This window comes from Panthera uncia, chromosome D1 (genome assembly GCF_023721935.1).
Source record: "Panthera uncia isolate 11264 chromosome D1, Puncia_PCG_1.0, whole genome shotgun sequence".
Taxonomy (NCBI): domain Eukaryota; kingdom Metazoa; phylum Chordata; class Mammalia; order Carnivora; family Felidae; genus Panthera; species Panthera uncia.
The window spans coordinates 86,033,497-86,059,832 of NC_064808.1; the positions used below are offsets into that span (position 1 = coordinate 86,033,497).

At 36.4% G+C, this 26,336-nt stretch overlaps 1 protein-coding gene across 2 annotated transcripts in view; it reads left to right on the forward strand.

Annotated features, from left to right (window-relative positions):
• Window positions 1-26,336, forward strand: part of ARHGAP32 (Rho GTPase activating protein 32) — a 296,415-nt gene that overhangs the window by 177,018 nt on the left and 93,061 nt on the right. For both annotated transcript variants that reach the window (XM_049654455.1, XM_049654445.1), the window contains exon 5: window positions 5,352-5,438. In XM_049654455.1, coding sequence (XP_049510412.1) covers window positions 5,352-5,438 — 87 coding nt within the window. The remainder of the gene's footprint in view (window positions 1-5,351; window positions 5,439-26,336) is intronic.

Here is a 26,336-nt window from a genome sequence, read left to right on the forward strand (position 1 = left end):
ATTTTTTTTGTTGTTGTTGAGACAGAATATGCACTTGGCAAGCAGGTACGGGAGGGGCAGAAGGAGAAGGAGAGAGAGAATCTTAAGCAGGCTCCTTTCCCAGTGTGGAGCCTGATGCAGGGTTAGATCTCACGACTGTGAGGTCATGACCTAAGCCGAAATCAAGACTCAGACAGTCAACCGACCAAGCCACCCAGGTGCCTCATCCTGTTCTTCCATCTTCTTTATTTATATTTTAATGTTTATTTCTTTATTTTGGGAGAGAGAGAGACATAGCACATGAGTGGGAGAGGGGCAGAAAGGAGAGAGAGAGAATCCCAAGCAGGCTCCACACTGTCACTGTTAAGCTTGATGCGGGGCTTGAACTCACAAACTGCGAGATCATGACCTGAGCCAAAACCAAGAGTCAGATGCTTAAGCGACTGAACCACCCAGGTGCCCCTTAGATTGTTTTTTTATATTTATTTTTGAGAGAGAGAAAGAGAGCGAGCCTGAGCACGAGTTGGGGAGGGGCAGAGAGAGAAGGCAGCAGAGCATCTGAAGTGGGCTTTGTGCTGACAGCAGAGAGCCCGATGGGGACTTGAACTCCCCAACCATAAGATTATGACCTGAGCTGAACTTGAATGCTTAACTGACTGAGCTGCCCAGGAGCCCCATATTCTTCCTTTTTCCTGATATGACTTCTATAATCTCTTTATGTTTTTCTCTTTTGCCTTCTGGGATTTTCATAATGCATGTGTTGGTCTTCTCGAAGGTGTCCTACTAGTTCCTGAGTAACATTTCACCTTTTTAAAAAAAATGTTCATTTATTACAGGGGAGGGGTAGAGAAAGAGGGACAGAGGATCCAAAGTGGGCTCTGTGCCTGACAGCAGCGAGCTTGGTGCGGGGCTCAAACTCAAGAATGGCAAGATTATGACCTGAGCCAAAGTCAGATACTTAACTGACTGAGTCCACCAGGTGCCCTACATTTCACTTTTTAAAAACTTTTTCTTTCTGTTCTTTGGACTGTATATAGGTTTATGCTGCTTTCTGAAACTTTTCATTTTACCACTTTGCTTTGATGAAGACCTACATTAGTAGAGTAACGGCTTTTTTTCATAAAAGTGAAAACCCTTTTTGGATTTCTTTCAGTTAGCAAAACCAGGTACCAACTAACAGAGGTCTTTCGTAAAAGTAAGGTGGTGTAATGTAGACTTTTGAAAGGCAGGGGATACTCTTTGCTTTATACCGTTTTGCCTTTTAAAAGGTTTCAAAGGCTCTCTATCAAAAATAAATAAACATTAAAAGATTAAAAAAAAAGGTGGGGGGTGCCTGGGTATGGATCAGTTGGTTAAGCGTAGGACTTTGGCTCAGGTCATGATTTCACGGTTTGTGAGTTCGAGCCCTGTGTCTCAGCTGTGCTGACAGCTCAGAGCCTGGAGCCTGTTTCGGATTCTGTGTCTCCCTCTCTCTCTGCCCCTCCCCTGCTCGTGCTCTGTGTCTCTCTCAAAAGTAAATAAACATTAAAAAAAAATGTAAAGGTTAAAGGAATGCTCTACTTTTTGGATAGTGAGGGAAACCTGTGTTTTGACTTATTCTGTCTTTCAGTAAGCTGATTTTTCTTGCCCAAATCTGCTGTTGATCCCTTTAGTGCATTTTTTAGTTTTAGTTAGTATTTAGATCCCTTTAGTTAGAATTTTTAGTCATTCCCCAGATTCGTTTTTTGTTCCCTTTTTTACTTTCTGTTTCTTCTTGATATTTTCATTTATTTATAAATTGTTTTTCATGTTTCCTTTAGTTCTTTGTGGTTTCTTTGACTTCTTTGAGTGCGTTTCGTGTGGTACATTTAATATGTGTTAAGTCCTATATCTGGACTTCTCAGGGATAGCTTCTATTGGTTTATTTATTTATTTTTTTTCATGTCAATGACTCATGCCTTCTGGTTTCTTTGTATATCTTGTGATTTTGTTGTTGTATACTGGACATTGGATATTATAATGTGGTAACCCTGGGAACTGGATTCTATCCCTCACCACAGGTTTGCTGTTTTTGATACTGAGGGCTGCAGTCTATGTTTTTAGTGACTTTAACAGACTATTTTTGAAAAGATCGTGTTCCATGTCATATGTGCTCACTGAAGTCTTTCTTCTTTTACTTGTGTTCAGGTAGTATTTTGTCAGGGAATTCCCTGAATGCCAAGAACTAAAAATAAAAAATAAAATAAAGAAAAAGCCACTTCCTCCAGTCTTTGCATACTTCCTTTGTGTTGGGGCACTCATTCAGCAATGAACCGGGCTTTTTACAGCTCTGACAGCCTGGAGAGTAGAGGTGAAAGCTTAGGTCTTCTCCTGTCTTTCGTGCATGTGTCCCAGCCTGAACATGTTCATGGGTTTCTAGAGTGCTCTCGTTTCCCAAGGAGCCTCTCTCCTCAGCTCTTTCTCCTGGGCTTTAAGCTGACTATAATCTTTTGCTTCATATGACTGAAGACTTTTAGTTTATTTTACAATATCTTAGCAACGCTGCTTTTTTAAATCCCTGAATGAGTTCCAAGTTAGGTGAAAAAGAGATGTGTGCTGTGTGTCAGTTCTTCATGTAGCTGCCAGACAGATTAGAAGGGACATGCAGTCGTTTGTCAATGATGTCTCTCCTCCTTCTGGACCCAGGGAAAGGGGGTCCCGTACTTGGGGCCAGGACTGCTATCCACAGGAGTGCTGCCAAGATGGGGAGGAGTGGAGCGAGGGTGGGTGAAAATGCCACAGAGTTTTTAAGTTGGCTTTTTCTTGATTCAGCGTTCTCATGGTGATTGTAAACCTTTACTGTATTCTAGCATACTGCGCAAGTTGGTTGGGAGAGTTTTTGCTTGTTTGTTCATGTTTCTGTGAAGGGACTGGGATTTGCAGTTGCCTACTTTGCCATTTTGCTGACATCATTGGACCATCTGTCTTTGCTGTTCGTTCCTCCACATCCATCTTTTTGCCTTTTGGGGGAAGTTTCTTCTCTTCTTCCTGACCGTCTCCTCCCCCCAGTTCTGTTTAGGAAGATTGATTTTATTTCTAGTCTTTACTTATTTTATAGTTACTGACATTTTAATTTATTTTTATTTTTAATTTTTTTTTTAAGTTTATTTCCAGAGAGAGAGAGTGAACATGAGTGGACGAGGGGCAGAGAGAGAGGGAGAAAGACAATCCCAAGCAGGCTCTGTCCTGTCAGTGTGGAGCCCAACATGGGGCTCGATCCCAGGAATCGTGATATCATGACCTGAGCTGAAATTAAGAGTCAGACGTTTAACCGACTGAGCCACCCAGGCGCCCCTGTAGTTGCTGTCATTTTAAAGTTTTATATTCTCCCTTATGGTTTGGATGTTTAGAAATCTTGTGTGTTTTTTTCCCATTGCGGGGAAAGTGAAAATTGATGAGATATCTGACGATCTATTTATGCTTTACTGCTAAGCCACCAGTTTTCTGACCTAAGGGAGAGCATGCGCTCATTCTCTGTCTCAGTCTTGAGTGCCTCAGAGGGCCCTCTGTGCTTTCTTGCCCTGTCCCTGTCTACACTGGTTAGCTGCCGTGTGCTCGGGGAGACTTCACACACTGCACAGGTTCATCTCTCTCCGTTCTCCTGGTTTATCTGTCTCTGTTCTCCTGCTCTTGCCCGAGCTGTTGGTGCATTGACCCTGTCTATATACCTGGGGAGGGGGGTGGGTATTGTCTCTCTGTTACAAGATTTTCGTTGGAATTTTAGTTCATCAACTCTAGTCTATATGCGGTCTTCATGGTTTGGCTGGTTTCTGCTTAACCCTGTCTAATGCACGTTCTTTATCCTCCTGCATCTTTACCAGGCTTCTGAGCATGTCTATGAGTCTGAGCACGTCCATGAGTCTGAGCACGTCCATGAGTCTCTTCTGTCTCATGAATGTCTTGTCACTTTCTACAACTTAGTTCATTTAGGTTTTTTCTCACCCTTAATCCTTTTTTTAAAGTATGATTTTGTAGTGAATCTGCCTTATTTTGACTGGTGTGAGAATAATCATTATCCTGCGAACTTCTACTTCAGACCAGAATGTTTTTTTTAATACCTCAGTGATCCTGCTTTCAAAAATAGAGACTATGTCTTCATATTTTATTTTTATAATATTAGCTATAATGATAGGTAACATTAAGTACTTACTGACTACCAGGCGTCTTGGTGAACACTTTCTGTGCATTATCTCATTTGATCCTCACAAACTTGAGAATAAGCATTATTATTTCATTCCCATTTTCCTGATGTGAGATTATATGGGTTGCTCAATATTGTACAGCTAGCTAGTGACACTTTTTTTTTTTTTAATTTTTTTTTTTTTAACATTTATTCATTTTTGAGACAGAGAGAGACAGAGCATGAACGGGGGAAGGTCAGAGAGAGAGGGAGACACCGAATTCGAAACAGGCTCCAGGCTCTGAGCTGTCAGCACAGAGCCCGACGCGGGGCTCGAACTCACAGACCGCGAGATCATGACCTGAGCCGAAGTCGGATGTTCAACCGACCGAGCCACCCAGGCGCCCCGCTAGTGACACTTTTGAACTCAGGGCTGTGTGTCTCTGGAGCAGAGTTTGTAAACGTAATATAAATGTGAGAAGAGAATTGTATGTGGAAAAAAGTCACAGAGCAAGTGGCATGATGAATGACAATGAACATTCAGCCTAAATACTGGGGAAAAAATGAAGAGCAATTAATTCTGTGGCAAAGTCTTCTGGAGAATACATGCCTCCTTTAAAGGGTTTGGTCACTTTTCCGTTCCAGCCGGTTGTTGCTCATATGAGAATATGGGTCCGATATTTCAGATTTTCTGATTTTTCAAAGAAGTCAAAATGTGTATTTTTCCTATGAAACGACCCCATTTCTAAATTTGAGCTGCTGGTTTAAAAACAAGTAAAATCCAGTGTACAGACATACATAATTCTGAAGTGACATGTGTCTGCAGGCCCGGACTATTCTCTGGGAAGTCAGTTTCCAGTCTGTGTAATAAAGCCTGAGCCCTCTCTAACCCCTTGGGCATGCTGTCTCTCAGTGCCTGCCTTACTGCCTTCCTTTCACATATGTGCTAAATAAGGAGGTGAAGACCTACTCATGAATGAATGTATTTTATTTCTTTCTGTTATGCAGTTGTTCTAGTTTAGATTTAAGTTACAAAGACAATTCTTAGAAACGTAGTTTTTGAAAAATCCTGAATTCTTCATTTTGTCTTCCGTAAGCAGATTTCCATTAAAAGGCCTATCTTAGAGCAAGTTAACGTGAGGGTTCAAGTATTACTGAATGCCTCGTTTATTTGTCATTAATCACAACTCTCCCTCTCTTCTGCCCTTTTTTTTTTTTTTTTTTTTTGACATAGCTTTCGCTTTCAGAAGAACAGAATGAAGTAACGAAAAATGGCTGTGAATCTAAAGAGCTGGTCTACCTCGTGCACATTGCTTGTCAGGTAATTTTGTGGATGTGGAGGCTCCTTTTAGTGCATTTCTTCAATGGCTAATAGAATTCGCAGAAAGATACCTGTGTGATACTGAAGTGGAATTGGACACTGCATGACTATTGTTAAGAAAATAAATGGTATCCTTTAAAAAAGAGATAAATGTGTTCGTACAATATTACATGGAGTGCACAGTTTAGTATTGTAACTTGCATATCTTCTATCTGCATCTTTAGAAAGTTTTTAAGGTTTTAGACGTTTGTGGATGAATACCAGTGACGATGGCAACACAGATGTTTTGTTTTATTCTTTGTCCCCGTCATATTGGCAGTTCTGCATGTACTCAGGGTTGAAACAATTAATAGAATCAGTCTTACAGATACTTAATTTACAGACATAATTGAAAGCTCTTCTTGTAAGAGTAAAGGAAATACATCGTTTATTGACAATTAGATTAAATGAATCAGCTACTGGTCCCCTATCACAGTAAAAGAGCAGATGAAGTTCTGCCTGAGATGCTCACTTTTCTAACCAAGACAGTACATTTCACTATAGTGTCTGTAGTGTATGTGGTGTATATAGGGGGGTGTGTGTTTTAGAAGGGTACTGTTTCTTGACTTTTAGTATTGAAACTTTTGTGAGGGGGGTGCCTGGGTGACTCAGTCAAGTGTCTGACTCTGCTCGGATCATGATCTCATGGTTCATGAGTTTGAGTCCCACATCAGGCTCTGTGCTGACAGCTCAGAGCCTGAAGCCTGCTTTGGATTCTGTGTCTCCTTGTCTCTCTGCCCCTCCCCCATTCTCACGTTGTGTGTGTGTGTCTCTCAAAATAAATGAACATTCCAATTTTTTTTAATTTAAAAAATAAAACTGTTGTGAGTGTAATTACTGTGACTTCTCTTAATGAGATTTAAAAAGGGTCATTGTAGCATTATTTCCTCTGTCAACTAAGTAGTTTAGTTCCTGTTAATTTACTTTACATTCATTAAGCCTTATGTCTAGTTTTAAGTTCATAATTGTAAAGTAAGTGTTTTTGAGGGAGGCTTTCTTTTGTGCAAAGTTTTTAGTTTTCTTTGGGAAAGAGTTAGATAAGGGCATTTATGTTTTTTTCCCCTCAAAAAGTGTTATTCCTTCACCTGAAGTTAAAAATTATATGATCTTGAAAAATCTAATGCTTATCTCATGAGAAATCCCTGACTTCTTAGTCTTCGTGACTTTAAGGAGAACCTTTCAGAATTTAGTGCTTTATTTATAGATGTAAGAATATGAGATTGGAAATTGACTTTAGCTTGTATAGAAATAAGATGGCCAAAGTTTCATATTGTTTAAATATGTTTTATTGTGTGGCATCTTAGTTCCTTTGAGGAAGTAGGCAGCTCTGAATCACTGTTTTGTGTCATGTTTCAAAAAATGCTTCTATTTCTTGACTTAATTTTTAAGTGAAAGTTTCACATGTTCTATGGTGAACCATTACTCACACATTAGTGTAAATCATATCCTCTTTATCTAGAGTACATGAGTGGCATGTCAATAATGAATTTATTAATCCCTCTATGACCTAACATCTTTTAGCATCTTTCCTTCTCACCATTAATTTTCATATGTTCTGACAATGCAAATAGTTTTCTCATAAGCAAATCAAAATGTTATAAATACTGGTACCATATTTTTAAGTGAACTTGAAAAGGTAAGCATGGTATTTTGGAACCATATGCCAGAATGTATAATTGTCACTTGATTATGCTTAGTGAATTAGTTACCTAGCTACTTAGACTATTTCCTGGTTGCAAGTATCTTGTCAAGCTGCTTAAAAAAATTCAGACTACTTGGTACGCTATTCATTACATCAAAGTAGTAATTTACTGCAATATGATAATGCCATTGTACCTCTCTGTAGCACTGAAAGTAATCATTGATGCACACCCCCTCCCCTCCCGGCTTACTTTCTGTATTCTTGCCATATGTGTTGGCCATAAATCGTATTAAATTAGAATCATATATATTTTTTAATAACTAAAATTATAGAGACTCATAGTCAAACCCTCTCATTTTTGCCAGTGAGGGAATTGAAGCCCAAATTACTGACGTGGCTTTCCTAAGTTCTGTAAAATCTTAGCATTAACTTCTAGGGACTTCAGTTTCCTGATGATCAGTTTTTCCTGCATGTCGGTGGAATTTACAATCTAGAACAGACTTAAGAGATTGCCTAGTCTTCAGATAGGATATGATCACCATTACATGCTGATGTAATCTGTACGAGAAACCACTTTTTCACATATTGCATATTTTTGCTAATTTCTAATTTTTAATTAAAGTAAACTTGGAATTCTTTTTATTTAACCCAAGTATTTGTCTTTCATCTGAACCCACTCTTCTCCTGTTCTTTTATCCTAGAAAATGGCCAATTTTCTGTGAAAATTCTGAAAAAACTGTGGATTTTTTTTCCAGCTTTTTGGAGGTTAAATAATACTGATTCTCTTAGGTCTTATCTTTGAAACTTTAATTGTCCTTTCATCTCTACCTTTCAAGTTTTTATTTCTTATTAAATTGTGAATTCAGAAATGTAAACCATGTCTTTCATACTGAATTGATACAAATTCAGTAGGCATTTTGATTACCTATGTGTTTATATAAGTACACAGATACTGCGACATACAATACAACATTTAATTCTTACAACAACTGTGTGAGGTAAGTAGTCTGTGTTTCATTTTACACATGATGAAGACTCAGGAATGTTAATAACTTCCCCAGGGTCATAAAATTAAAGAGAAAGACCAGGATTTGAACCTCAGTGTAGTGTTTTTGTTTGTTTGTTTGTTTGTTTTACTGTTGTTGTCTAATATGATTTATACTTGGTTAGCTACTCTGAAATCTGCAAGCATATTGTAAATGGTAGTAAAGAATTACAGAAATGCACTGAGAGTGACAGTCAAGTTTCTTTGTATGACTTCAGTGGAGAGAGTTCGTGTGTACATATTTTAGGACATATATATGTGTCTTTTTTTTTCTCATTTAGAAGTGTGGGTTATAGGTTTTTAGGATAAAAATACTTTTAGAAATTTTGGAAAATATGGGAAATGGAGAAAAAAGAATAAAATTGCCGTAACACTACTACCCTGATATAGTCTCTGCTTAGACTTTTGTATATTCTTGCTTTGTTTTCCATAGTTGTATTTTAGGATTGGATACAGAGATATATATACAGTTTTATGTAATTATTTATAAAGCATTCCTCCGTTGGTTATAATCTCCCTGTAAACATTCATTAATTAATATACTGAAGTATAGTTGACATACAATGTTATATTGTTTTAGGTGTACCAACATAGTGATTTGACATTTACATGTGGTACAACATGTTCACCATGATACGTATACTTACCATCTGTTACCATACACAGTTATTACAATATTATTGACTCTGTTCTTTATGATGTACTTTACATCCCTCTTATTTTATAACTGGAATTTTATATCTCTTAATCCCCTTCACCTATTTCATGCATCCCCCACCCTTCTCCCCTCTGGCAGCCAGTTTGTTCTTTGTATTTATGAGTTTGTTTCTGTTTTGTTGTTTGTTCATTTGTTTTGTTTTTTAGAGTCCACATATAAATTAAATGATAAGGTGTTTGTCTTCCTGTGTCTGACTTATTTCAGTTAGCATGACCTCCTCAACGTCTGTCTGTGTTGTCACAAATGACAAGATCCCATTCTTTTTTTAATGGCTGAGTAATATTCCATGTACCTATATTCCATAACTTCTTTATTCATTCACTTTTCAGTTGACACTTAGGTTGTTTCCTTATCACATCTATTGTAAATGATGCTGCAGTGAACACAGTAGTGCATATATTATCTCTTTGAATGAGTGTTTTGTGTTTTTTGGGGGGGTAAATAGCCCGAAGAGGAATTGCTGCATCATAGGGTATTTCTGTTTTTAAATTTTTGAGGAACCTCTACACTATTTTTTTTTAGTGTTTGCGCCAATTTACATGCCCACCAACAGTACATAAGGGTTTCCTTTTCTCTATATCCTTGTGCCAACAATTGTTATTTCTTGTCTTTTTGATACTATCCCTTCTGACAGGTGGGAGTAACATCTCATTGTGGTTTTGAGTTGCATTTTCCTGTGATTAGCAATGTTGAACATTTTTTCATATGTCTCATGATCATCCGTATGGTCATTTTCTTCCATTTTCTTTGGAAAAATGTCTGTTCAGGTGTTGTGCCCATTTTTAAAATAAGATTGTTTTTCTGTGTGTGTGTGTGTGTTCGGTTATTTGAGTTCTTTGTATATGTATATCTTATTTGATATATCACTTGTAAATATCTTCTCCCATTTAGGAGGTTGCCTTTTCATTTTGTTGTTGGTTTCCTTCTCTGGGCAAAAAAAAAAAAAAAAAAAAAAAAAAACCTTTTTAGTTTGATGTAGTCTCAATTTTTAAAAAAGAAATTTTTTTTTTACGTTTATTTTTGAGACAGAGAGAGACAGAGCATGAACGGAGGAGGGGCAGACAGAGAGGGAGACACAGAATCGGAAGCAGGCTCCAGGCTCTGAGCCATCAGCCCAGAGCCCGATGCGGGGCTCGAACTCACAGTCTGTGAGATCATGACCTGAGCTGAAGTTGGACGCTTAACCGACCGAGCCACCCAGGCGCCCCAGTCTCAATTTTTTATATTTGTTTTTGTTGCCCTTGCTTGAGACAAATCCAAAGAATAATATTGCTAAGACCAATGTCAAAGAGTTTATTGTCTGTGTTTTCTTTGGGAAGCTTTATGGTTTCAGGTCTTACATTTAGGTTTGAATCCATTAAAAATTTTTTTTGTAACATTTATCTGAGAGAGAGAAAGAGACAGAGCATGAGTGGGGGTGGGGCAGAGAGAGAGGGAGGCAAGAATCTGAAGTAGGGTCCAGGCTCTGAGTGGTCAGCACAGAGCCTGTGGCGGGGCTCGAACTCATGAACTGTGAGATGGTGACCTGAGCTGAAGTCAGACACTTAACTTACTGAGCCACCAGGCACCCCAGGTCTTGAATCTATTTTGAGTTTGTTTTCATATATGGTGTAAGGAAGTGGTTCAGTTTCATTCTTTTGCATGTAGCTCTCCAATTTTCCAAACACCATTTATTGAAGAGACCATTGTATATTTTGCCTCCTTTGTCATAGGTTAATTGACCATATAAGCATGAGTTTATTTCTGGGCTCTCTACTCTGTTCTGTTGATCTATGTGTCTCTTTTTGTGCCAGTACCATACTGTTTTGATTACTGTAGCTTAAAGGTGTAGTTTGAAATCTAGGAGCATGATACCTCCAGCTTTGTCCTTCTTCCTCAAGATTGTTTTGTCTGGATCTTCTGAGGTTGCATACAAATGTTAGAATTTTTTTGTTCTCGTTCTATGAAAAGTACTGTTGGTGTTTTGATAGGGTTCTAGTTTTATGAAAAGTACTGTTGGTGTTTTGATAGGGATTACATTGAATCTATAGACTGCTTTGAGTAGTATAGACCGTGAAACAATTTTAAATCTAGTCATGAGCATGGTACATCTTTACATTTATTTTTGCCATCTTTCTTTCATTAATGTCTTACAGTTTTCAGAGTATAGGAGTTTCACCTCCTTGGTTAAATTTATTTCTAGGTATTTTATTATTTTTAATGCAATTGTTAGTGAGATTTTTTTCTTAATTTCTCTTTCTGTTTGTTATTAGTATATGGAAATGCAACAGATTTCTTATATTAATTATATTAATTATCAAATTCATTAATTATATTAATTATCTAATATTAATTATATTAATTTTGTATCTGCAACTTTACTGAACTCATTCATTAGTTCTGATAGAGTTTTTCTGTGAAGTCTTCAGGGTTTTCTATATATAGTGTCATGTTATCTGCAAATAGTGACAGTTTTTACTTCTTCCTTACCAGTTTACATTCCTTTTACTTCTGTTTCATATCTGATTGTTATAGCAAAGACTTCCAGTACTTTGTTGAATAAAAGTGGTGAGACCTCATCCTTGACATGTTCCTGATCCTAGAGGCAAAGCCTTCAGCTTTTTGCCATTGAGTATGATTTTATCTGTAGTTGTGTTACATATGACCTTTATTATGTTGAGGTATGCTTCCTCTATTAACCACTTTGTTGAGAGTTTTTATCATGAGTGGATGTCGAATTTTATCAAATGCTTTTTCTGCATCTATTGAAATGATGTGTTTTTTTTATTCTTCATTTTGTTAATGTGGTGTATCATTTTGATTGATTTGTAGATATTGAACCATCTCTGCATCCCTGTCAAATCCCACTTGATCATGATGTGTGATCCTTGTACTGTTGACTTTATTCTTCTAATATTTTGTTGAGGATTTTTATAGTTCCATTCATTAGGGATATTGGTCTGCAGTTTTCTTTCTTAGTAGTGTCTTTGTCTGGTTTTGATATCAGAGTAATGCTAGTTCATAGAATGAATTTGGAAGGAGTCTTTCCTCTTCAGTTATTTGGAATAGATTAAGCACGCTAGGTATTCAGTTTTCTTTACTTTTTGTTTTTTCTCCAGTTTCACCTGTGAAGCCATCTGGCCCTAGACTTTTGTTTGTTGGGAGGTTTTTCATTATGGATTGAATTGTATTACTAGTAATTGGTCTGTTCAGATGTTCTTTTTCTTCTTGATCAAGTCCTAGAAGATTTTATGTTTTTAGAGATTTATCTGTTTTTTGTAGGTTGTCTAATATGTTGATGTGTAATTGTAGTAGTCTAATAACTTTTTGTATATCTGGGATGTGAGTTGTAAGTTCTCTTCATTTCTGATTTTATTTACTTGACTCCCTTCTTTTTTTTCCTTGATTAGTCTGGCTAAATATGTTTGTTTTTTTACAGATTTTATTTTTTAAGTAATCTCTACATCCATTGTGGGGCTCAAACTCACAACTCCAAGATCAAGAGTCACAAGCTCCACTGACTAAGCCAGCCAGGCACCACTGCCTAAAGGTTTATCAACTCTTAGTTTCATTGATCTTTTCTGATGTTTTTTAGTGTTTACTTCATTTATCTGCTCTGATTTTTATTATTTTGTGTCTCCTACTAACTTTGGTTTTGTTTCTTCTTCTTTTTCCAATTTCTGTGGGTGTAAGTTTAGATTGTTTGAGATTTTTCTTTTTTCTTGAGGGAGGCCTGTATTGTTCTAACTTTCCCTCTTGGGACTGCTTTTGCTATTCCCTTAAGATTTTGAACTGTTGTGTTTCCATTTTCATTTTTGTCCAGATACTTTTTTTATTTCTATTTTGATTTCTTTATTGACCAGTTGGTTATTTAGGCTCCAAATGATTGTGTTTTTTCTAGTTTTTGCCTTGTAATTGATTTCTGGTTTCATACTGTTGTTGTGGGAAAAGGTGCTTGATATGATATCAGTCTTTTAAAATTTATTGAGACTTGTCTTGTGGCCTAACATGTGATATGTCAAGGAAAATGTTGCATGTGCACTTGAAAAGAATGTGTATTATGCTGTTTTGGTAATGTTCTGTACATATATGTATGTCAGGTTTGTCTTAAACACTGTTTCAGGTCACTGTTTCCTTATTGATTTTTCTGTCTGGACACTGTATCCACTGATGTAAATGGGGTGTTAAAGTCTCTTACCATTGCTATATTACTGTCTGTTTTTTTGCTTTTTGTCTGTTAATATTCGCCTTATATATTTAGGGGCTTCTGTGTTGAGTATAGAGATATTTACAATTGTTACATTATCTTGTTGGATTGATGTCTATCATTATGTAATGTTTTTCTTTGTCTCTTCTCATAATCTTTGTCTTAAAGTCTATTTTGTCTGATAGGTGTATTGCTACTCCAGCTTTCTTTTTGCTACATTTGCATAGAGTATTATTTTTCATCTTTTTACTTTCGGCCTGTATGTATCTTTATGTTTGAAGTGAATCTCTTGTAGGCAGCATATAGATGGGTCTTACATTTTTATCCATTTAAGTTGCCTATTGTCTTTTGACTGGAGCATTTAGTCCATTTACATTTAAAGCAATTACGGGTAGTTTTGTACTCATTGCCATTTTGTTCATTGTTTTCTAATTGTTTTTGTATGTCTTCTCTTGTTCTCTTACCTCATAACTTGATGACTTTATTTAATGTTATGTTTGGATTCCTTTCTATTTATTTTTTATGTATCTAGTATAGATTTTTGCAGTCAGTATGAAGTCATATGTAACACTCTTTGCATATAGTAGTCTGTTTTAAGTTTATGGTCTCTTAGGTTAGAACACATTCTGAACATACTACATTTTTACTCCCCATCCCCATGTCTTTATGTATTTGAATTCATATTTTACAGCTTTTTACTCAATATGTCCCTTAACTAGTTATTGTAGATATTGTTGATTTTACTACATTTGTCTTTTAATCTTCATACCAGCTTTATGAGTGGTTGATCGACCACCTTTACTACATGTTAGCTTTTACCAGTGAAATTTTTCTTTCATAATTTTCTTACTTTAGGTATGGCCCTTTCTTTTATGCTTAAAGAAATCCTTTTAACTCTCTTAAAATGCCAGTTTAGTGGTGAAAATTTAAAATTTTGCTTGTCTGGAAAATTCTTTATATTTCCTTCAATTGTGAATGAAAAATTTGCTGGTAGACTGTTCTTGGTTGTAGGTTTTCTCCTTTCAGCAGTTTAAATATATCATGCGTATTCCTTCTGGCCTGAAAACTTGCTGCTGAAAAATCAGCTGATAGTCTTATGGGTGGTCCCTATACTTACTACTGGCTTTTCTCTTGTTGCTCTTAAGATTCTCTTTATCTTTAATTTTTGACATTTAAATTATGTGTCTTGGTGTGGTTCTCTTTAATTCAGCTTGTTTGGGGCTCTCTTTACTTCCTGGACCTGGATGTCTATTTTCTTTCAGATCGAGGAAGTCTTCAGAGGCTCTTTAAGTGGAAGCCTCAAATTTAGAGCCTCTGTGGGAAGTAGTCTAGGCCATCTGGTTACAATGATAAGTCATTATATAGTCCGAGTGCTTGTTACAATATTAAAATCTAGTATAACATGGTCCTGGAACAGATACCTGTCAGACAGCTCTCATTTAGCCACATTGGTGTGTCTGAGGAGAATATTAAGCATTTTTAAAGTGATATTCTCTTGAGGCACCTGGATGGTTTAGCCGGTTGAGCATTTATCTTCAGCTCAGGTCATGATCTCACAGTTCATGAGTTCAAGCCCACAGCTTGTCAGCTCTGTGCTGACTTCGGATCCTCGTTCTCCCTCTCTCTGCCCCTCCTTCACTTGCTCTCCCTCAAAAATAAAATAAACATTAAAAAGCAAATAAAGTGACTCTCTCAGATGCTTGGAAAATAGATCTTTAATGCCCTGCCCAACTCCCTGCCTCTCATACTAATCCCGATTTAGAATAAGTTGTCTTGGGGTGCGTAGGTGGCTCAGTCAGTTAAGTGTCTGACTTCAGCTCAGGTGATGATCTCATGGTTCATGGGTCTGAGCCCCGTATCAGGCTCTGTGCTGACACAGATGGTTCTGTGTCTCCCTCTCTCTCTGCCCCTCCCCCACTCACGCGCCCTCTCTCTCTCTCTCTCTGTCTCAAAACTAAATAAACATTAAAAAAAATTAGAATAAGTTGTCTTAACCAATATAGGCATATTGTTTTTCAGATGTTCCCTCCATTATCGTTTTATTCTGTTCTTTAAGTAAACAAACTGAAAAAGTGTATTGTGTAGAACAAACAGATTAGCTTGTGTGGATGAAAAAACACTCTTGTGTCATAATATTGAATCTGAATGGTAATACTTTATCTTTTCTGAAAATCATACTAATTTTTCCTCTGTCTATCCCCTACTTTTCAGAAAACATAATGTGTTTACTTTGAATTTAATAAAAATTAATAGAAATTCTAAAAAATTGTTATATGTCAGAAGATACTAGAAAAACCTTTACTGTCTTAAGTGTTGAACATTCACTAATTTTAAAAAGCCCAAAATGAGATAAGCACTCACAGTAATTGAACCCCACTATGTGGAATAAATCACTTATGAGTATAATGTCAATGGTAATATGTCTCAGTACCACTCTATATTCAATTGTTTTATTCTTTAACAAGTAAGTGAACATCAGCATTTACTTACTTACTTATTTAAGTTTATTTATTTATTTTGAGAGAGAGTATATGTGTGGGAGGGGCAGAGAGGGAGGAGAGAGAGAGAATCCCAAGCAGTCTCTGCACTGTCAGTGCAAGGAGCCCAATGCGGGACTTGAACTCACAAACCTGTGAGATCATGACTTGAAATGAAATCAAGAGTTGGATGCTTAACCGACTGATCCACCCAGGTGCCTCTCAGTTTTTAAGTGTTACTTTTAAAATGGCAAATTTAAACCTAGCTGTTTCAAGAATTTATTCTAACGTGTACTCCAATGAAAATCCTTCAGGATTTTTCTGTTCTGTGAGTATAGGTTTGTTAGTGTAAGACATTGCTGCTTTATAAAGTACTTAATAAAGTACTTACTATTTTATTGTTTGATTGTAAGCTTTAGACCAATTAAAATCAATCATTCCATTGTATTTGGAGTATATTAACCGCCTTTGTATTTTAACGAGAATTCATCAGTATATAATACTTTATTTTTTCTGAGGATCAACTTTTTCATAAATATTTATAATACTCTGAAGGCTCCTTTATGTCCTGGTAGGTGGGGTAAACAGTTGGTTTTAGGGGAATGCTTTCCTGCCTCAAAATATCTCCTGCTACCCTGCTTGAAATTCCACCATCAGAAATGCATTCCTTGGTATTAAGTATCTCCTCCACTTAGTTCTTTTAAAAAATGCTGTTACTAAGGGGTGGGGTTGACTATTCACATTTGTAGAGCATCTGTGTATGAACAAAACGTGTAGAGATTGTAAACATCCAAACCTGTAACTCTTCTGTGAAATGTAGATGTTACTATTTTCATTTTATAGGTGAGTAAAGATTGCTGAGAGGTTTAAGTAACTTATGTAAATTTCTATATCTAGGATAAGGCCCAGCTGAGATTTAAATCAGGTCATTCTCTTTTCACTGAAATTCATCATACCATTAAAGAGAGAATTTGTTCATTCTTTTTCAGTTAACTTTCCCATGGTAAAGGAATTTCCAAGGACATGGGTGAGGACTGTTCTCCGAAAGAACAGCAAATGTATCTAGAATTTGTCTTTTACCAACTCTGTTATTACCAAGCTTTATCTTGTTGGGATGTTGTGATTAGCATTTGTATTTGCATCAAATTGCATCTAGCATTTAACTGCTGGAGTGATGTAAAATGTAATTTGAAACATGTTGCCTTCGTGGTTAACACTCCAATAGATTTTCACTGTGTTTAAAACTGAGCCCAAACTGCTAATCAAGGACTGTGAGGGCCCCACCTGACCAGGACCTTGCTACCTCTTTCGTATCATCTCATGACAGTGTGCCCATTCCTGTGTTCTGGTTATGCTAGCTTTCATTCCATTTTTATTTCTTTTCTGTTCTTTACTTTTATTTTATTTTTTAAAAGTTTTTATTTATTTTAGACAGTGAGGGAGAAAGAGGAAGAGGGAGAGAGAGAGAGAAAGAGAGAGAGAGAGTGAATATGAGTGGGAGAGGGGCAGAGAGAGAGAGAGAGAGAATCCTAAGCCCAACATGGGGCTTGAACCCACAAACCTGAGCTGAAATCAAGAGTCGGATGCTTAATCAGCTGAGCCACCCAGGTGCCCCATAAGGAGTTTTTGTATTGTTTTTGTGTTGATATATTTATAAAAGAAGTGAATTTCTAAGTTATTCTGATCCTTTGTAGTTGAACCTTGAACATCAACATTGGTTTGAATAGAATGGTTCCACTTATACATAGATGTTTTTCGCTAAATAGAGTACATTACTGTAAATGTATTTCTCTTCTTTATGATTCTCTTAATAATACATTTTTTCTCTATCTTACTTTATTGTAAGAATAGTACATAATATAGCATAAAAATATGTTTGTTGCCTGTTTATATTATTGGCAAGGTTTCCAGTCAAGAGTAAGCTATTAGCAGTTATGTTTTGGAGAAGCAAACTTATATGTGGATTTTCGACTGTGAAGGGGAATCAGTGCCCCTTCTCATGTTGTTCAAGGGTCAGTTGTACTTTATTTACTTTTAGAAATTGGATGAATTTCTGCCAGAATGGTAGGTATTTTACTATTTTTAGAATTTTCTCACTGAATCTAAGTTTCAGATGATTTGCAAATTAAGGTTTTCATTTGGTGAATGACATTCTGTATAAAAGGACAGATTTTTTGCTGGCACAAGAACATTTTTAAAAAAATTGAAAGAAATCAGTTCACTGATATATGAGGAAATGAATTTTGAAATCCAGTCCCTCACCATTTTTAGGCTCATTTGCATTTATGTGGTTGGTTGATATTTATTTCCTTGAGTAAGACTGTTTGGATGGAAGAAAACACGATTTATTTTTAACAGTTAATATAGTTGATTTTTTAGATTAGTTTTAGGTTCACAGCAAACTTGAGTAGAAAGTATGAGGTTCCTGCATATGTTTTATCCCCACACATGCCCGACTCCACGATAGATGTCTTTCCCCAACATGATACATTTGTGACAGTGATGAACCTACACTGACATAGCTTTGTCAGCAAGGGTTCAGTCATGGTGTTTTATGTTCTGTGGGTTTGGACAAATTTATAATTATATGTACCCACCATTAAGGTATCATACAAAATTATTTCACTGCCCTAAAAATTCTGTGCTCTATTTCTTACTTCTCCCTAACCAGTGGCAACCACAGATATTTTTACTGTCTCTGTAGTTTTGCCTTTTTCAAAATGTCATATAGTTGGAGTTATACAGTACATAGATTTTCAGCTTGGCTTCTTTCACTTAGTAGTATGCATTTAAATTTTCTCCATGTCTTCTAATGGCTCGATAGTTTCTTTCTTATTTTTTTTTTTTTAGTGCTGATTAATACTGAATTTTCTGGATGTATCAGTTTATATATACATTCACCAGCTGAAGGATATCTTGATTGCTTCCAAGTTTCAGCATTTAAAAAAAAATTTTTTTTTTGAGAGACAGACACAGAGCACAAGCAGGAGAGGGGCAGAGAGAGAGGGAGACACAGAATCTGAAGCAGGCTCCAGGTTCTGAGCTCAGCACAGAGCTTGATGCAGGGCCCAAACTCACAAATCATGAGATGATGATGTGAGCCAAAGTGGTACCCTTAACCGACTGAGCCACCCAGGCACTCCTAAGTTTCAGCATTTATAAATAAAGCTGCTGTGAACATGCATGTACAGGCTTTTGTGTGGACATAACTTTTTAGCTCATTTGGATGAACACCAAGGAGTCTAATTGCTGGAACCTGTGGTAAGGTATCTTTAGTTTTATAAGAAACTGACAAGTTGTCTTCCAAAGTGTGTTTACCATTTTGTATTCCTACTAGCAATGGAAGACATTTCCTATTATTTCACATCTTTGTCAGCATTTAGTTCTGGGTTTTTGCCATTTTAATTGGTGTATGGTGTTATCTCGTTTTAATTTGCATTTCCTTGATGACGTATTGTGTGGAGCATTTTTTCATATACTTATCTATTATTTGCATATCTTTTTGGTGAGGTGTCTGCTTAGGTCTTTGGACTTTTTAAATCAGCTGTTTGTTTTCTTATTGTTGATTTTTAAGAGTTCTTTGTACATTTTGGATAACAGTCTTTTATCAAATAAATCTTTTGCCAGTATTTTCACCCAAGTCTATTACTTGTCTTTTCATTTTATTGATAGTGTCTTGACACAGCAGAAAATTTTAATTTCAGTGAAGTCCAGCTCATCAGTTCTTTCATGGATTGTGACTCTAATGTATCTAAAAAAGTTTATCACCAAACCCAAGAGCATTTGTATTTTCTCCTATGTTACCTTCTATGAGTTTTATCATTTTGCATTTTACATTAAGGTCTGTGATCCATTTTGAGTAATTTTTTGAAAGCTGTAAGGTCTGTATTTAGATTTATATTTTTGACTGTGGATTTTGCCAATTCTTCCAGCACTATTTGTTGAAAAGAATTTTTTTTTTTAAATCCACTGTGTTGACTTTTCTCTTTTGTCAAAGATCAATTGACAGTATTTATGTGGGTCTATTTCTGGGCTCTCTGTTCTGTTTCATTGATGTATTTGTTAATTTTTTTTTTTTTTTTTTTTGCCAATACCACACTGTATTGATGATTATAGCTTTATGGTATGTCTTTAAGTCACTTGGTGTCAGTCTCCCAACTTTGTTCTTCTCCTTTAATGTTGTGTTAGCTGTTCTAATCTTTTACCTCTCTCTATAAACTTTAAAATAAAAAAAAAAAACTTGCTTTGGTTTTGATTGGCATAGCATTGTGAATCTATAGATCAAGTTTGGAAGAATTGATACCTTGACCATATATTGACCCTTCTATCCAGGAACATGGTATATCTCTCAAATTTTTTTAGTTGTTTACCTTTACCAGAATATTGTAGGTTTCCTCATACAGATCTTGTACATAGTTAAAAAAATTCTTTTAATGTTTATTTTTCAGAGAGAGAGAGAGAGAGACTTTTGAGTGGGGGAGAGACAGAGAGAGAGGGAGACACGGTATCTGACGCAGGCTCTAGGCTCTGAGTTGTCAGCACAGAGCCTGATGCGGGGCTTGAATTCATGAACCATGAAGTCATGACCTGAGCTGAAGTTGGACGCTCAACTGACTGAGGCACCCAGGCACCCCCATGTTTTTTTAGATTTGTATTTAATTCTTTCTTTTTTTGGGGGGGTGTGCTGATATAAATACTATTGTGCTTTTAACTTCAAATTGAACTTAATCATTGTTGGTACATTGGAAAGCATTTGGCTTTTTTATATTAACTTTGTATTCTGCTATTTTGGTCATTAAATTTAATCATTCATGATTAAAAATTCTCAGTAAACTAAGATTAGTGGGAAATGTCCTCAACTTGATAAAGAGTATCTATAAAAAATCTATAACTGTAATAGTGAGAAACTCATTCTGTAAATAAGATCAGGAACAAGGTAAGGACGTCCCCTCTTTCCACTGCTTTTCAACACTGTGCTGGAATTCCTAGCTAATGCCATTAAGGCAAGAAAAGGAAATAAAAGATATACAAATGGGAAAGGAAGAAATTAAACAGCCTTTGTACACAGATGACACGATCATCTAGGTAAACAGTATAAAATAATTGTCTAAAAATCTCCTGCAACTACCAAATGTAAGACACAAAACAATGTATTTTTAAATGCCTCTTTAAAAAATATATTTTAAATACATAAAACCTTGGATTGTGAGTAACTTGTTCTGCAAGTGTTCTGAAAGACGAACAAACGTTTCTAATAAATTTTAACTTGATAAACAAGCAGTTTCTTGCAATACGAGTAGTACATGATGCCAGATGTCACATGATCAAACTGAGTCAGTGGTTCTTGAAATTCTCTTTGATGTGCAAGTGCTTTGGATTACAAGCATGTTTCTGGAATGAATTCTGCTCACAAACCAAGGTTTTACTATACTTCTATAGGAAGAAGTCTTAAGTAAGAAGGACCTACTAACTTCTTTTCCACTTTTTTTAAACAAAAAATTAGTATTTTAGTGTATTAAGCCACTTAATATATCACTTCAGAATGCATTCAAGGAAATTTCTTTCCTTTTTAAAAAAAATTTTAAGTTTTATTTAAATCCAAGTCAGTTAACATACAGTACAATAATGATTTCAGTAGAATCCAGTGACCCATCACCCACGTACAACACCCCAGTGCTCATCCCAACAGATGCCCTCCCCAATGCCTATCACCCATGTAGTCCATCCCCCCACCCGAAATGCATCCAGCAACCCTCAGTATGCTCTCTGTATTTAAGAATCTCTTATGGTTTGCCTTCCTTTCTCTTTTTATCTTATTTTTCCTTCCTCTCCCCTATGTTCATCTGTTGAGTTTCTCAAATTCCACATATGAATAAAGTGATGTGATATTTGTCTTTCTCTGACTGACTTACTTTGTTTAGCATAATACCCTCTAGTTCCATCCACATTGTTGGCACCTGGCACGATTTCATTCTTTTTGATCACCGAGTAATATTCCTGTGTGTGTGTGTGTGTGTGTGTGTGTGTGTGTGTGTGTATCACATCTTCTTTATCCATTCATCAGTTGATGGACATTTGGGCTCTTCCTATAATTTGGCTATTGTTGATAGTGCTGCTGTAAATATTGGGGTGCATGTGCTCCTTTGAATCAGCATTTTTGTATCCTGTGGAAAAATACCTAGTAGTGAAATTGCTGGGTTACAGGGTAGTTCTATTTTTAATTTTTTGAGAGACCAAGGAAATTTCTTGACTAACAAGCTATTTGAGTAAAAGTGTTAAGCTTTCAAAGGGCTAATAGTTAAATACTTTGGCTAGACATTCAGTGTAATAGGGTTTGATAAGTTTGATAAGCAATAATTATAGGAGTATACAATATATTTTAGTAGAAAAATTGTCAAAGATGTAAATAGATAATTCCTAAAAGAATAAAGATATCATTTTCACCTTTTGGAAAATTAAAGTGCTTTTATAAATAAATATTAGTGTAGATGCAGTAAAATAGGCACAAACAGTAAAAATTGGTACAATCTTTCCATTTTTAGAAATTGTGTGTGTATTTTAACTTTTTAAATTAAAAATAAATTTAGTCTTATAAAAATTTGCAGGGGCGCCTGGGTGGCGCAGTCGGTTAAGCGTCCGACTTCAGCCAGGTCACGATCTTGCGGTCCGTGAGTTCGAGCCCCGCGTCAGGCTCTGGGCTGATGGCTCGGAGCCTGGAGCCTGTTTCCGATTCTGTGTCTCCCTCTCTCTCTGCCCCTCCCCCATTCATGCTCTGTCTCTCTCTGTCCCAAAAATAAAATAAAAAACGTTGAAAAAAAAAATTAAAAAAAAAATTTGCAAAAATAGTGCAGAGAGATTCAGTATACTCTGCACTTAGGTTTAGATGATGTCACAATTTTTAGGAATTTATTCTTCTAAAAGAATTTTAATGTTTCTTTTTGAGAGCAAGAGAGAGAGAGAGAGCATGAACGGTGAGGGGCAGAATCCAAAGCAGGCACCGAGAGCTGTCAACACAGATCCCAAGATGGGACTCAAACTCAGTAGCCATGAGATCATGACCTGAGCTGAAGTCAGACACTCAACCCACTGAGCCACCCAGGCGACCCAGGAATTTATTCTAAAGAAGTATAAGAAATTGGAGCATAGACTTAGATACAATTATTACATCCTGTTATTACAATCCTGTTTTTTGTGCTCGCTTCAGCAGCACATACACAATCTTGTTTTCAATTATTGAGCTTTTAACCTGGGAACTTCCCAATTCTATCAATTTGCACGATTTAACAGCTTTTCCAAAATCAGTCTAGGTTAGTGAATGTATCGTTAATATTGTCCGTGCATGTTAACAGTTTCAACCGAACTATTTGTCTGTTATACCCCATGCATGACAAGTATATGACTAATAGAACATTCAGAAGGTATTTCTGGGCCAGACCGCTATACCAGTGACAAAAATATCAGTAGTGATAAGAATGTTCAATGAATGATTGGCAGGCAGTGTGCTCAGTAACTCACATGCATTATTTCATTTAATCTTTCGACTTCCAGGTACTGTTAACTTCCCCATTTTATAGATGAGTAAACTGAGGTTTAGAAGTTACCTAAGGTCTACCACCTAAGGTAGCCCATAGTAGTTTAAATTTAAATCCTGCATTACTGACTACTGCTTTCCTCATTGTTTTCTTTCTTCTCTCTTCCTTCTGTGTTTCACAGTCATGTTGATCTAGAAATCTGTTTTGTATGCCAAGGGGAAAGTGATATGCCAAGGGCCAAATGTTACCTTATGTCTTAGTTTGGGGTGCTTTCACAAAGTACCATAAACTGGGTACCTTATAAACAATACAAATTTATTTCCAACAGTTCTGGAAGCTGGAAGTCTGAGATCAGGAGGTCAGAATGGCAAAGTTCTGGTGAGAGCCGTTTCTCAGACTGCAAACAGCTAGCTTCTTATAACTTCATGTAGCAGAGCATAGAGAAGGAGAAGCAAGCTCTCTTAGGGCTCCTGTAAGGGCACTAATCTCATTCATGAGGGTTCCACCCTCATGACCTCATCTCATCTAATTATTTCCCAAAGGCTCCATTTCCTAATGCCATCATATTGGAGGCTTTGGTTTCCACATACGAATTTTGGGGAGATGCAGATACTCAGTCCCTAATACCTTACAATTATGTCAGAATATTCTTCATTTAGTGAGAAATGCTTAATGAAAACGGGATTAAAAGCAGAGCCAATTTCTATTCTAAAAGCACCAGGTAACAACAAATGCAGGACTACATTTTCTTTATATTGACCACTTCCCACAGTCTGTTGGCTCGAAAGGAGTAATAGATGTGAATGTACCAAGTTGTCAGCTTATTTCTCTCCTTCCCAGACAGTGGGATGACTATACGCATGTTTAAAGTTGATTCTGATTGATTGCTTGGCCTTTGTACTAGTGACTTGAAATCCTGATGTTACATTTTTTTCTAAAAGAAAGCAGGAAAACAAAACAAAAACAAAATGTCACCGGATCTATAGGTTATCTTCAAATAATGATATTAAATTTAAGATTTACTTTCCAATATTAAAGCTGGAAACTCAGCCAGTATGGAAAACAACCTTTGACCTCTAAAGATGGATTAACTTCTCTAGTTGAAAACCTGATGTACTTGAAAGTCATCAGTAAAAATGTTCTTTTTCCTTTGAGTTGCTGAGCTTTTGGTGACCAGTCATTTGTTCTGCTAAATACCATGGGGTTTTGTTTGGAAACTCTGTTCTCTAATTCTAAGTGTTTGACTGAGAACAAGTTCTCTAAATTAGTAAAGAATAGTAATAGCCAGCGTGTACTGAGCCATTTCTGTTAACTGATACTCTACTAATCATTTTACATTAATTTACATCATTTAGTTCTTAAACAGCCAGGATTCACAATTAGGACATTCTGATCCTATAATCAAGTTTTTAGCTATTTCTTTATTTCAGATATATATTTTTAGGATCTATGCAGGTAATGTAAATAAGGTGTGGTCACTTGGGCGAATTAGACCTTGTTGTGCTGTACCTAAAGTATTCATATACATTTTTATTTTATTTTATTTTTTAGATGTTTTTATTTATTTTGAGGAGGGAGTGAGAAAGAGTGAGCATGAGCAGGGAGGGACAGAGGAAGAGGGGGACAGAAGATCGGAAGCAGTCTCTATTCTGACAGCAGCAAGCCCAATGTGGGGCTGGAACTCACGAGCCATGAGATCATGATCTGAGCCGAAGTTGGACCCTCAACCGACTGAGCCACCCAGGCACCTCCATATACATTTTTTTAATGTTTATTTTTGAGAGAGCGAGAGAGAAAGCATGTGCATGCAAGTGAACACAAGTGAGAGAGGGGCAGAGAAAGGGAGACAGTGCCTCCATAGAGGGATCTGTACTGACAGTGGAGAGCCCTATGTGGGGCTCGAACTCAAACCACTAGATCATGACCTGAGCCAAATTTGGTCGCATAACTGACTGAGCTACCCAGGTGCCCTCCTCATATACATTTAAAACACACACACACACACACACACACACACACACACACACACACACACTTTAGGCCTAATCCAAATCAGAAGATAGAATGGATAAATTTAAAATACTATGGATGATGGACGTAAAACCTTGTTCAGATGAAAATTTATTTTTTTTGACGTGTGTTTTAATTTCTGTTCTCTCACATATGTGAGGCTTTAAGCAAATTACTTAATTTGTGATTAGGTTCATAGAGAACGAAGTAAAATCTTATTACTTGTTTTGGACAATGTACTGTATACATGCATATATGGTAAAGGTATAAAATGCATTTATGCATGATAACAATACACATCAACTCCTGTCTTTACTTTTAGAAGGGATACAAAGAATGGTGCTTTGTATCTATAATAATTGGTTCTTTAAAATAACATCCAGAGCTTTGAAACAAAAAAGTCAACATCTGTTTAATCTCTGTGATAGAGACATGAGTATGTGATAAATTATTTTGTTTACTTTTCTGGTATTTGAAGTGTTGCATAGTTTTAAAAAATGTGTGTATGAAAGAGAAAATAATTGCAACTGTATGCTAAGTTTTTCCTTTTATTTCTGCCTTTGTTTGTTTTTAGTTTTTATTTTTGCCATCCCAAAGGATCAAGTATTTAACTCCCTATGGTTATTTAGGAAATATTTGGGTTAGAAGGCAGTGTTAGAACTGAGGAAACAAAGGAGCTTACTTCAGCAAAGAGTAAAAGAGTGACTTTCCATAGCCAAAGAAGCAGCAGTTAAAGATCATGGAGGCAAGAAAGGGAACAAATGTCTCATAAACTGAATAAATGTAAGTAATTGAGCATAACTGGAGGCAGAGAAAGGGCATGGAGGAGTAATGACTGAGATCAGAGTATAAATTCAGACAGAACCTAGATGATGAAAGCCATGATATATGCAAATATGTTTGGACTTTATCCTATGGATCAGTGGTTCCCAGTTCAGGCTGATCATCAGAATTAACTGGATCCCATTTCAGACTCATGGAACTAGCATTTCTTAGAATAGTGACCAGGACACTTTTCTTTAAAAGGCTCTGCCATGTGTTATTGTCTTAATTCATTCTAAAAACCCTCTCAGACAGGGAGTTGGTATTGTTCTCCATCTACGTGATAGAGAATTTCAGTCCAGAGTAGGATTATGCAAGTTGATCATGTTAGTTTTATTTAAAAAAATTTTTTTAGCATTTATTTTTGAGAGAGAAAGAGACAGAATGCGAGTGGGTTGGGGCAGAGAGAGGGGGAGGCACAGAATCC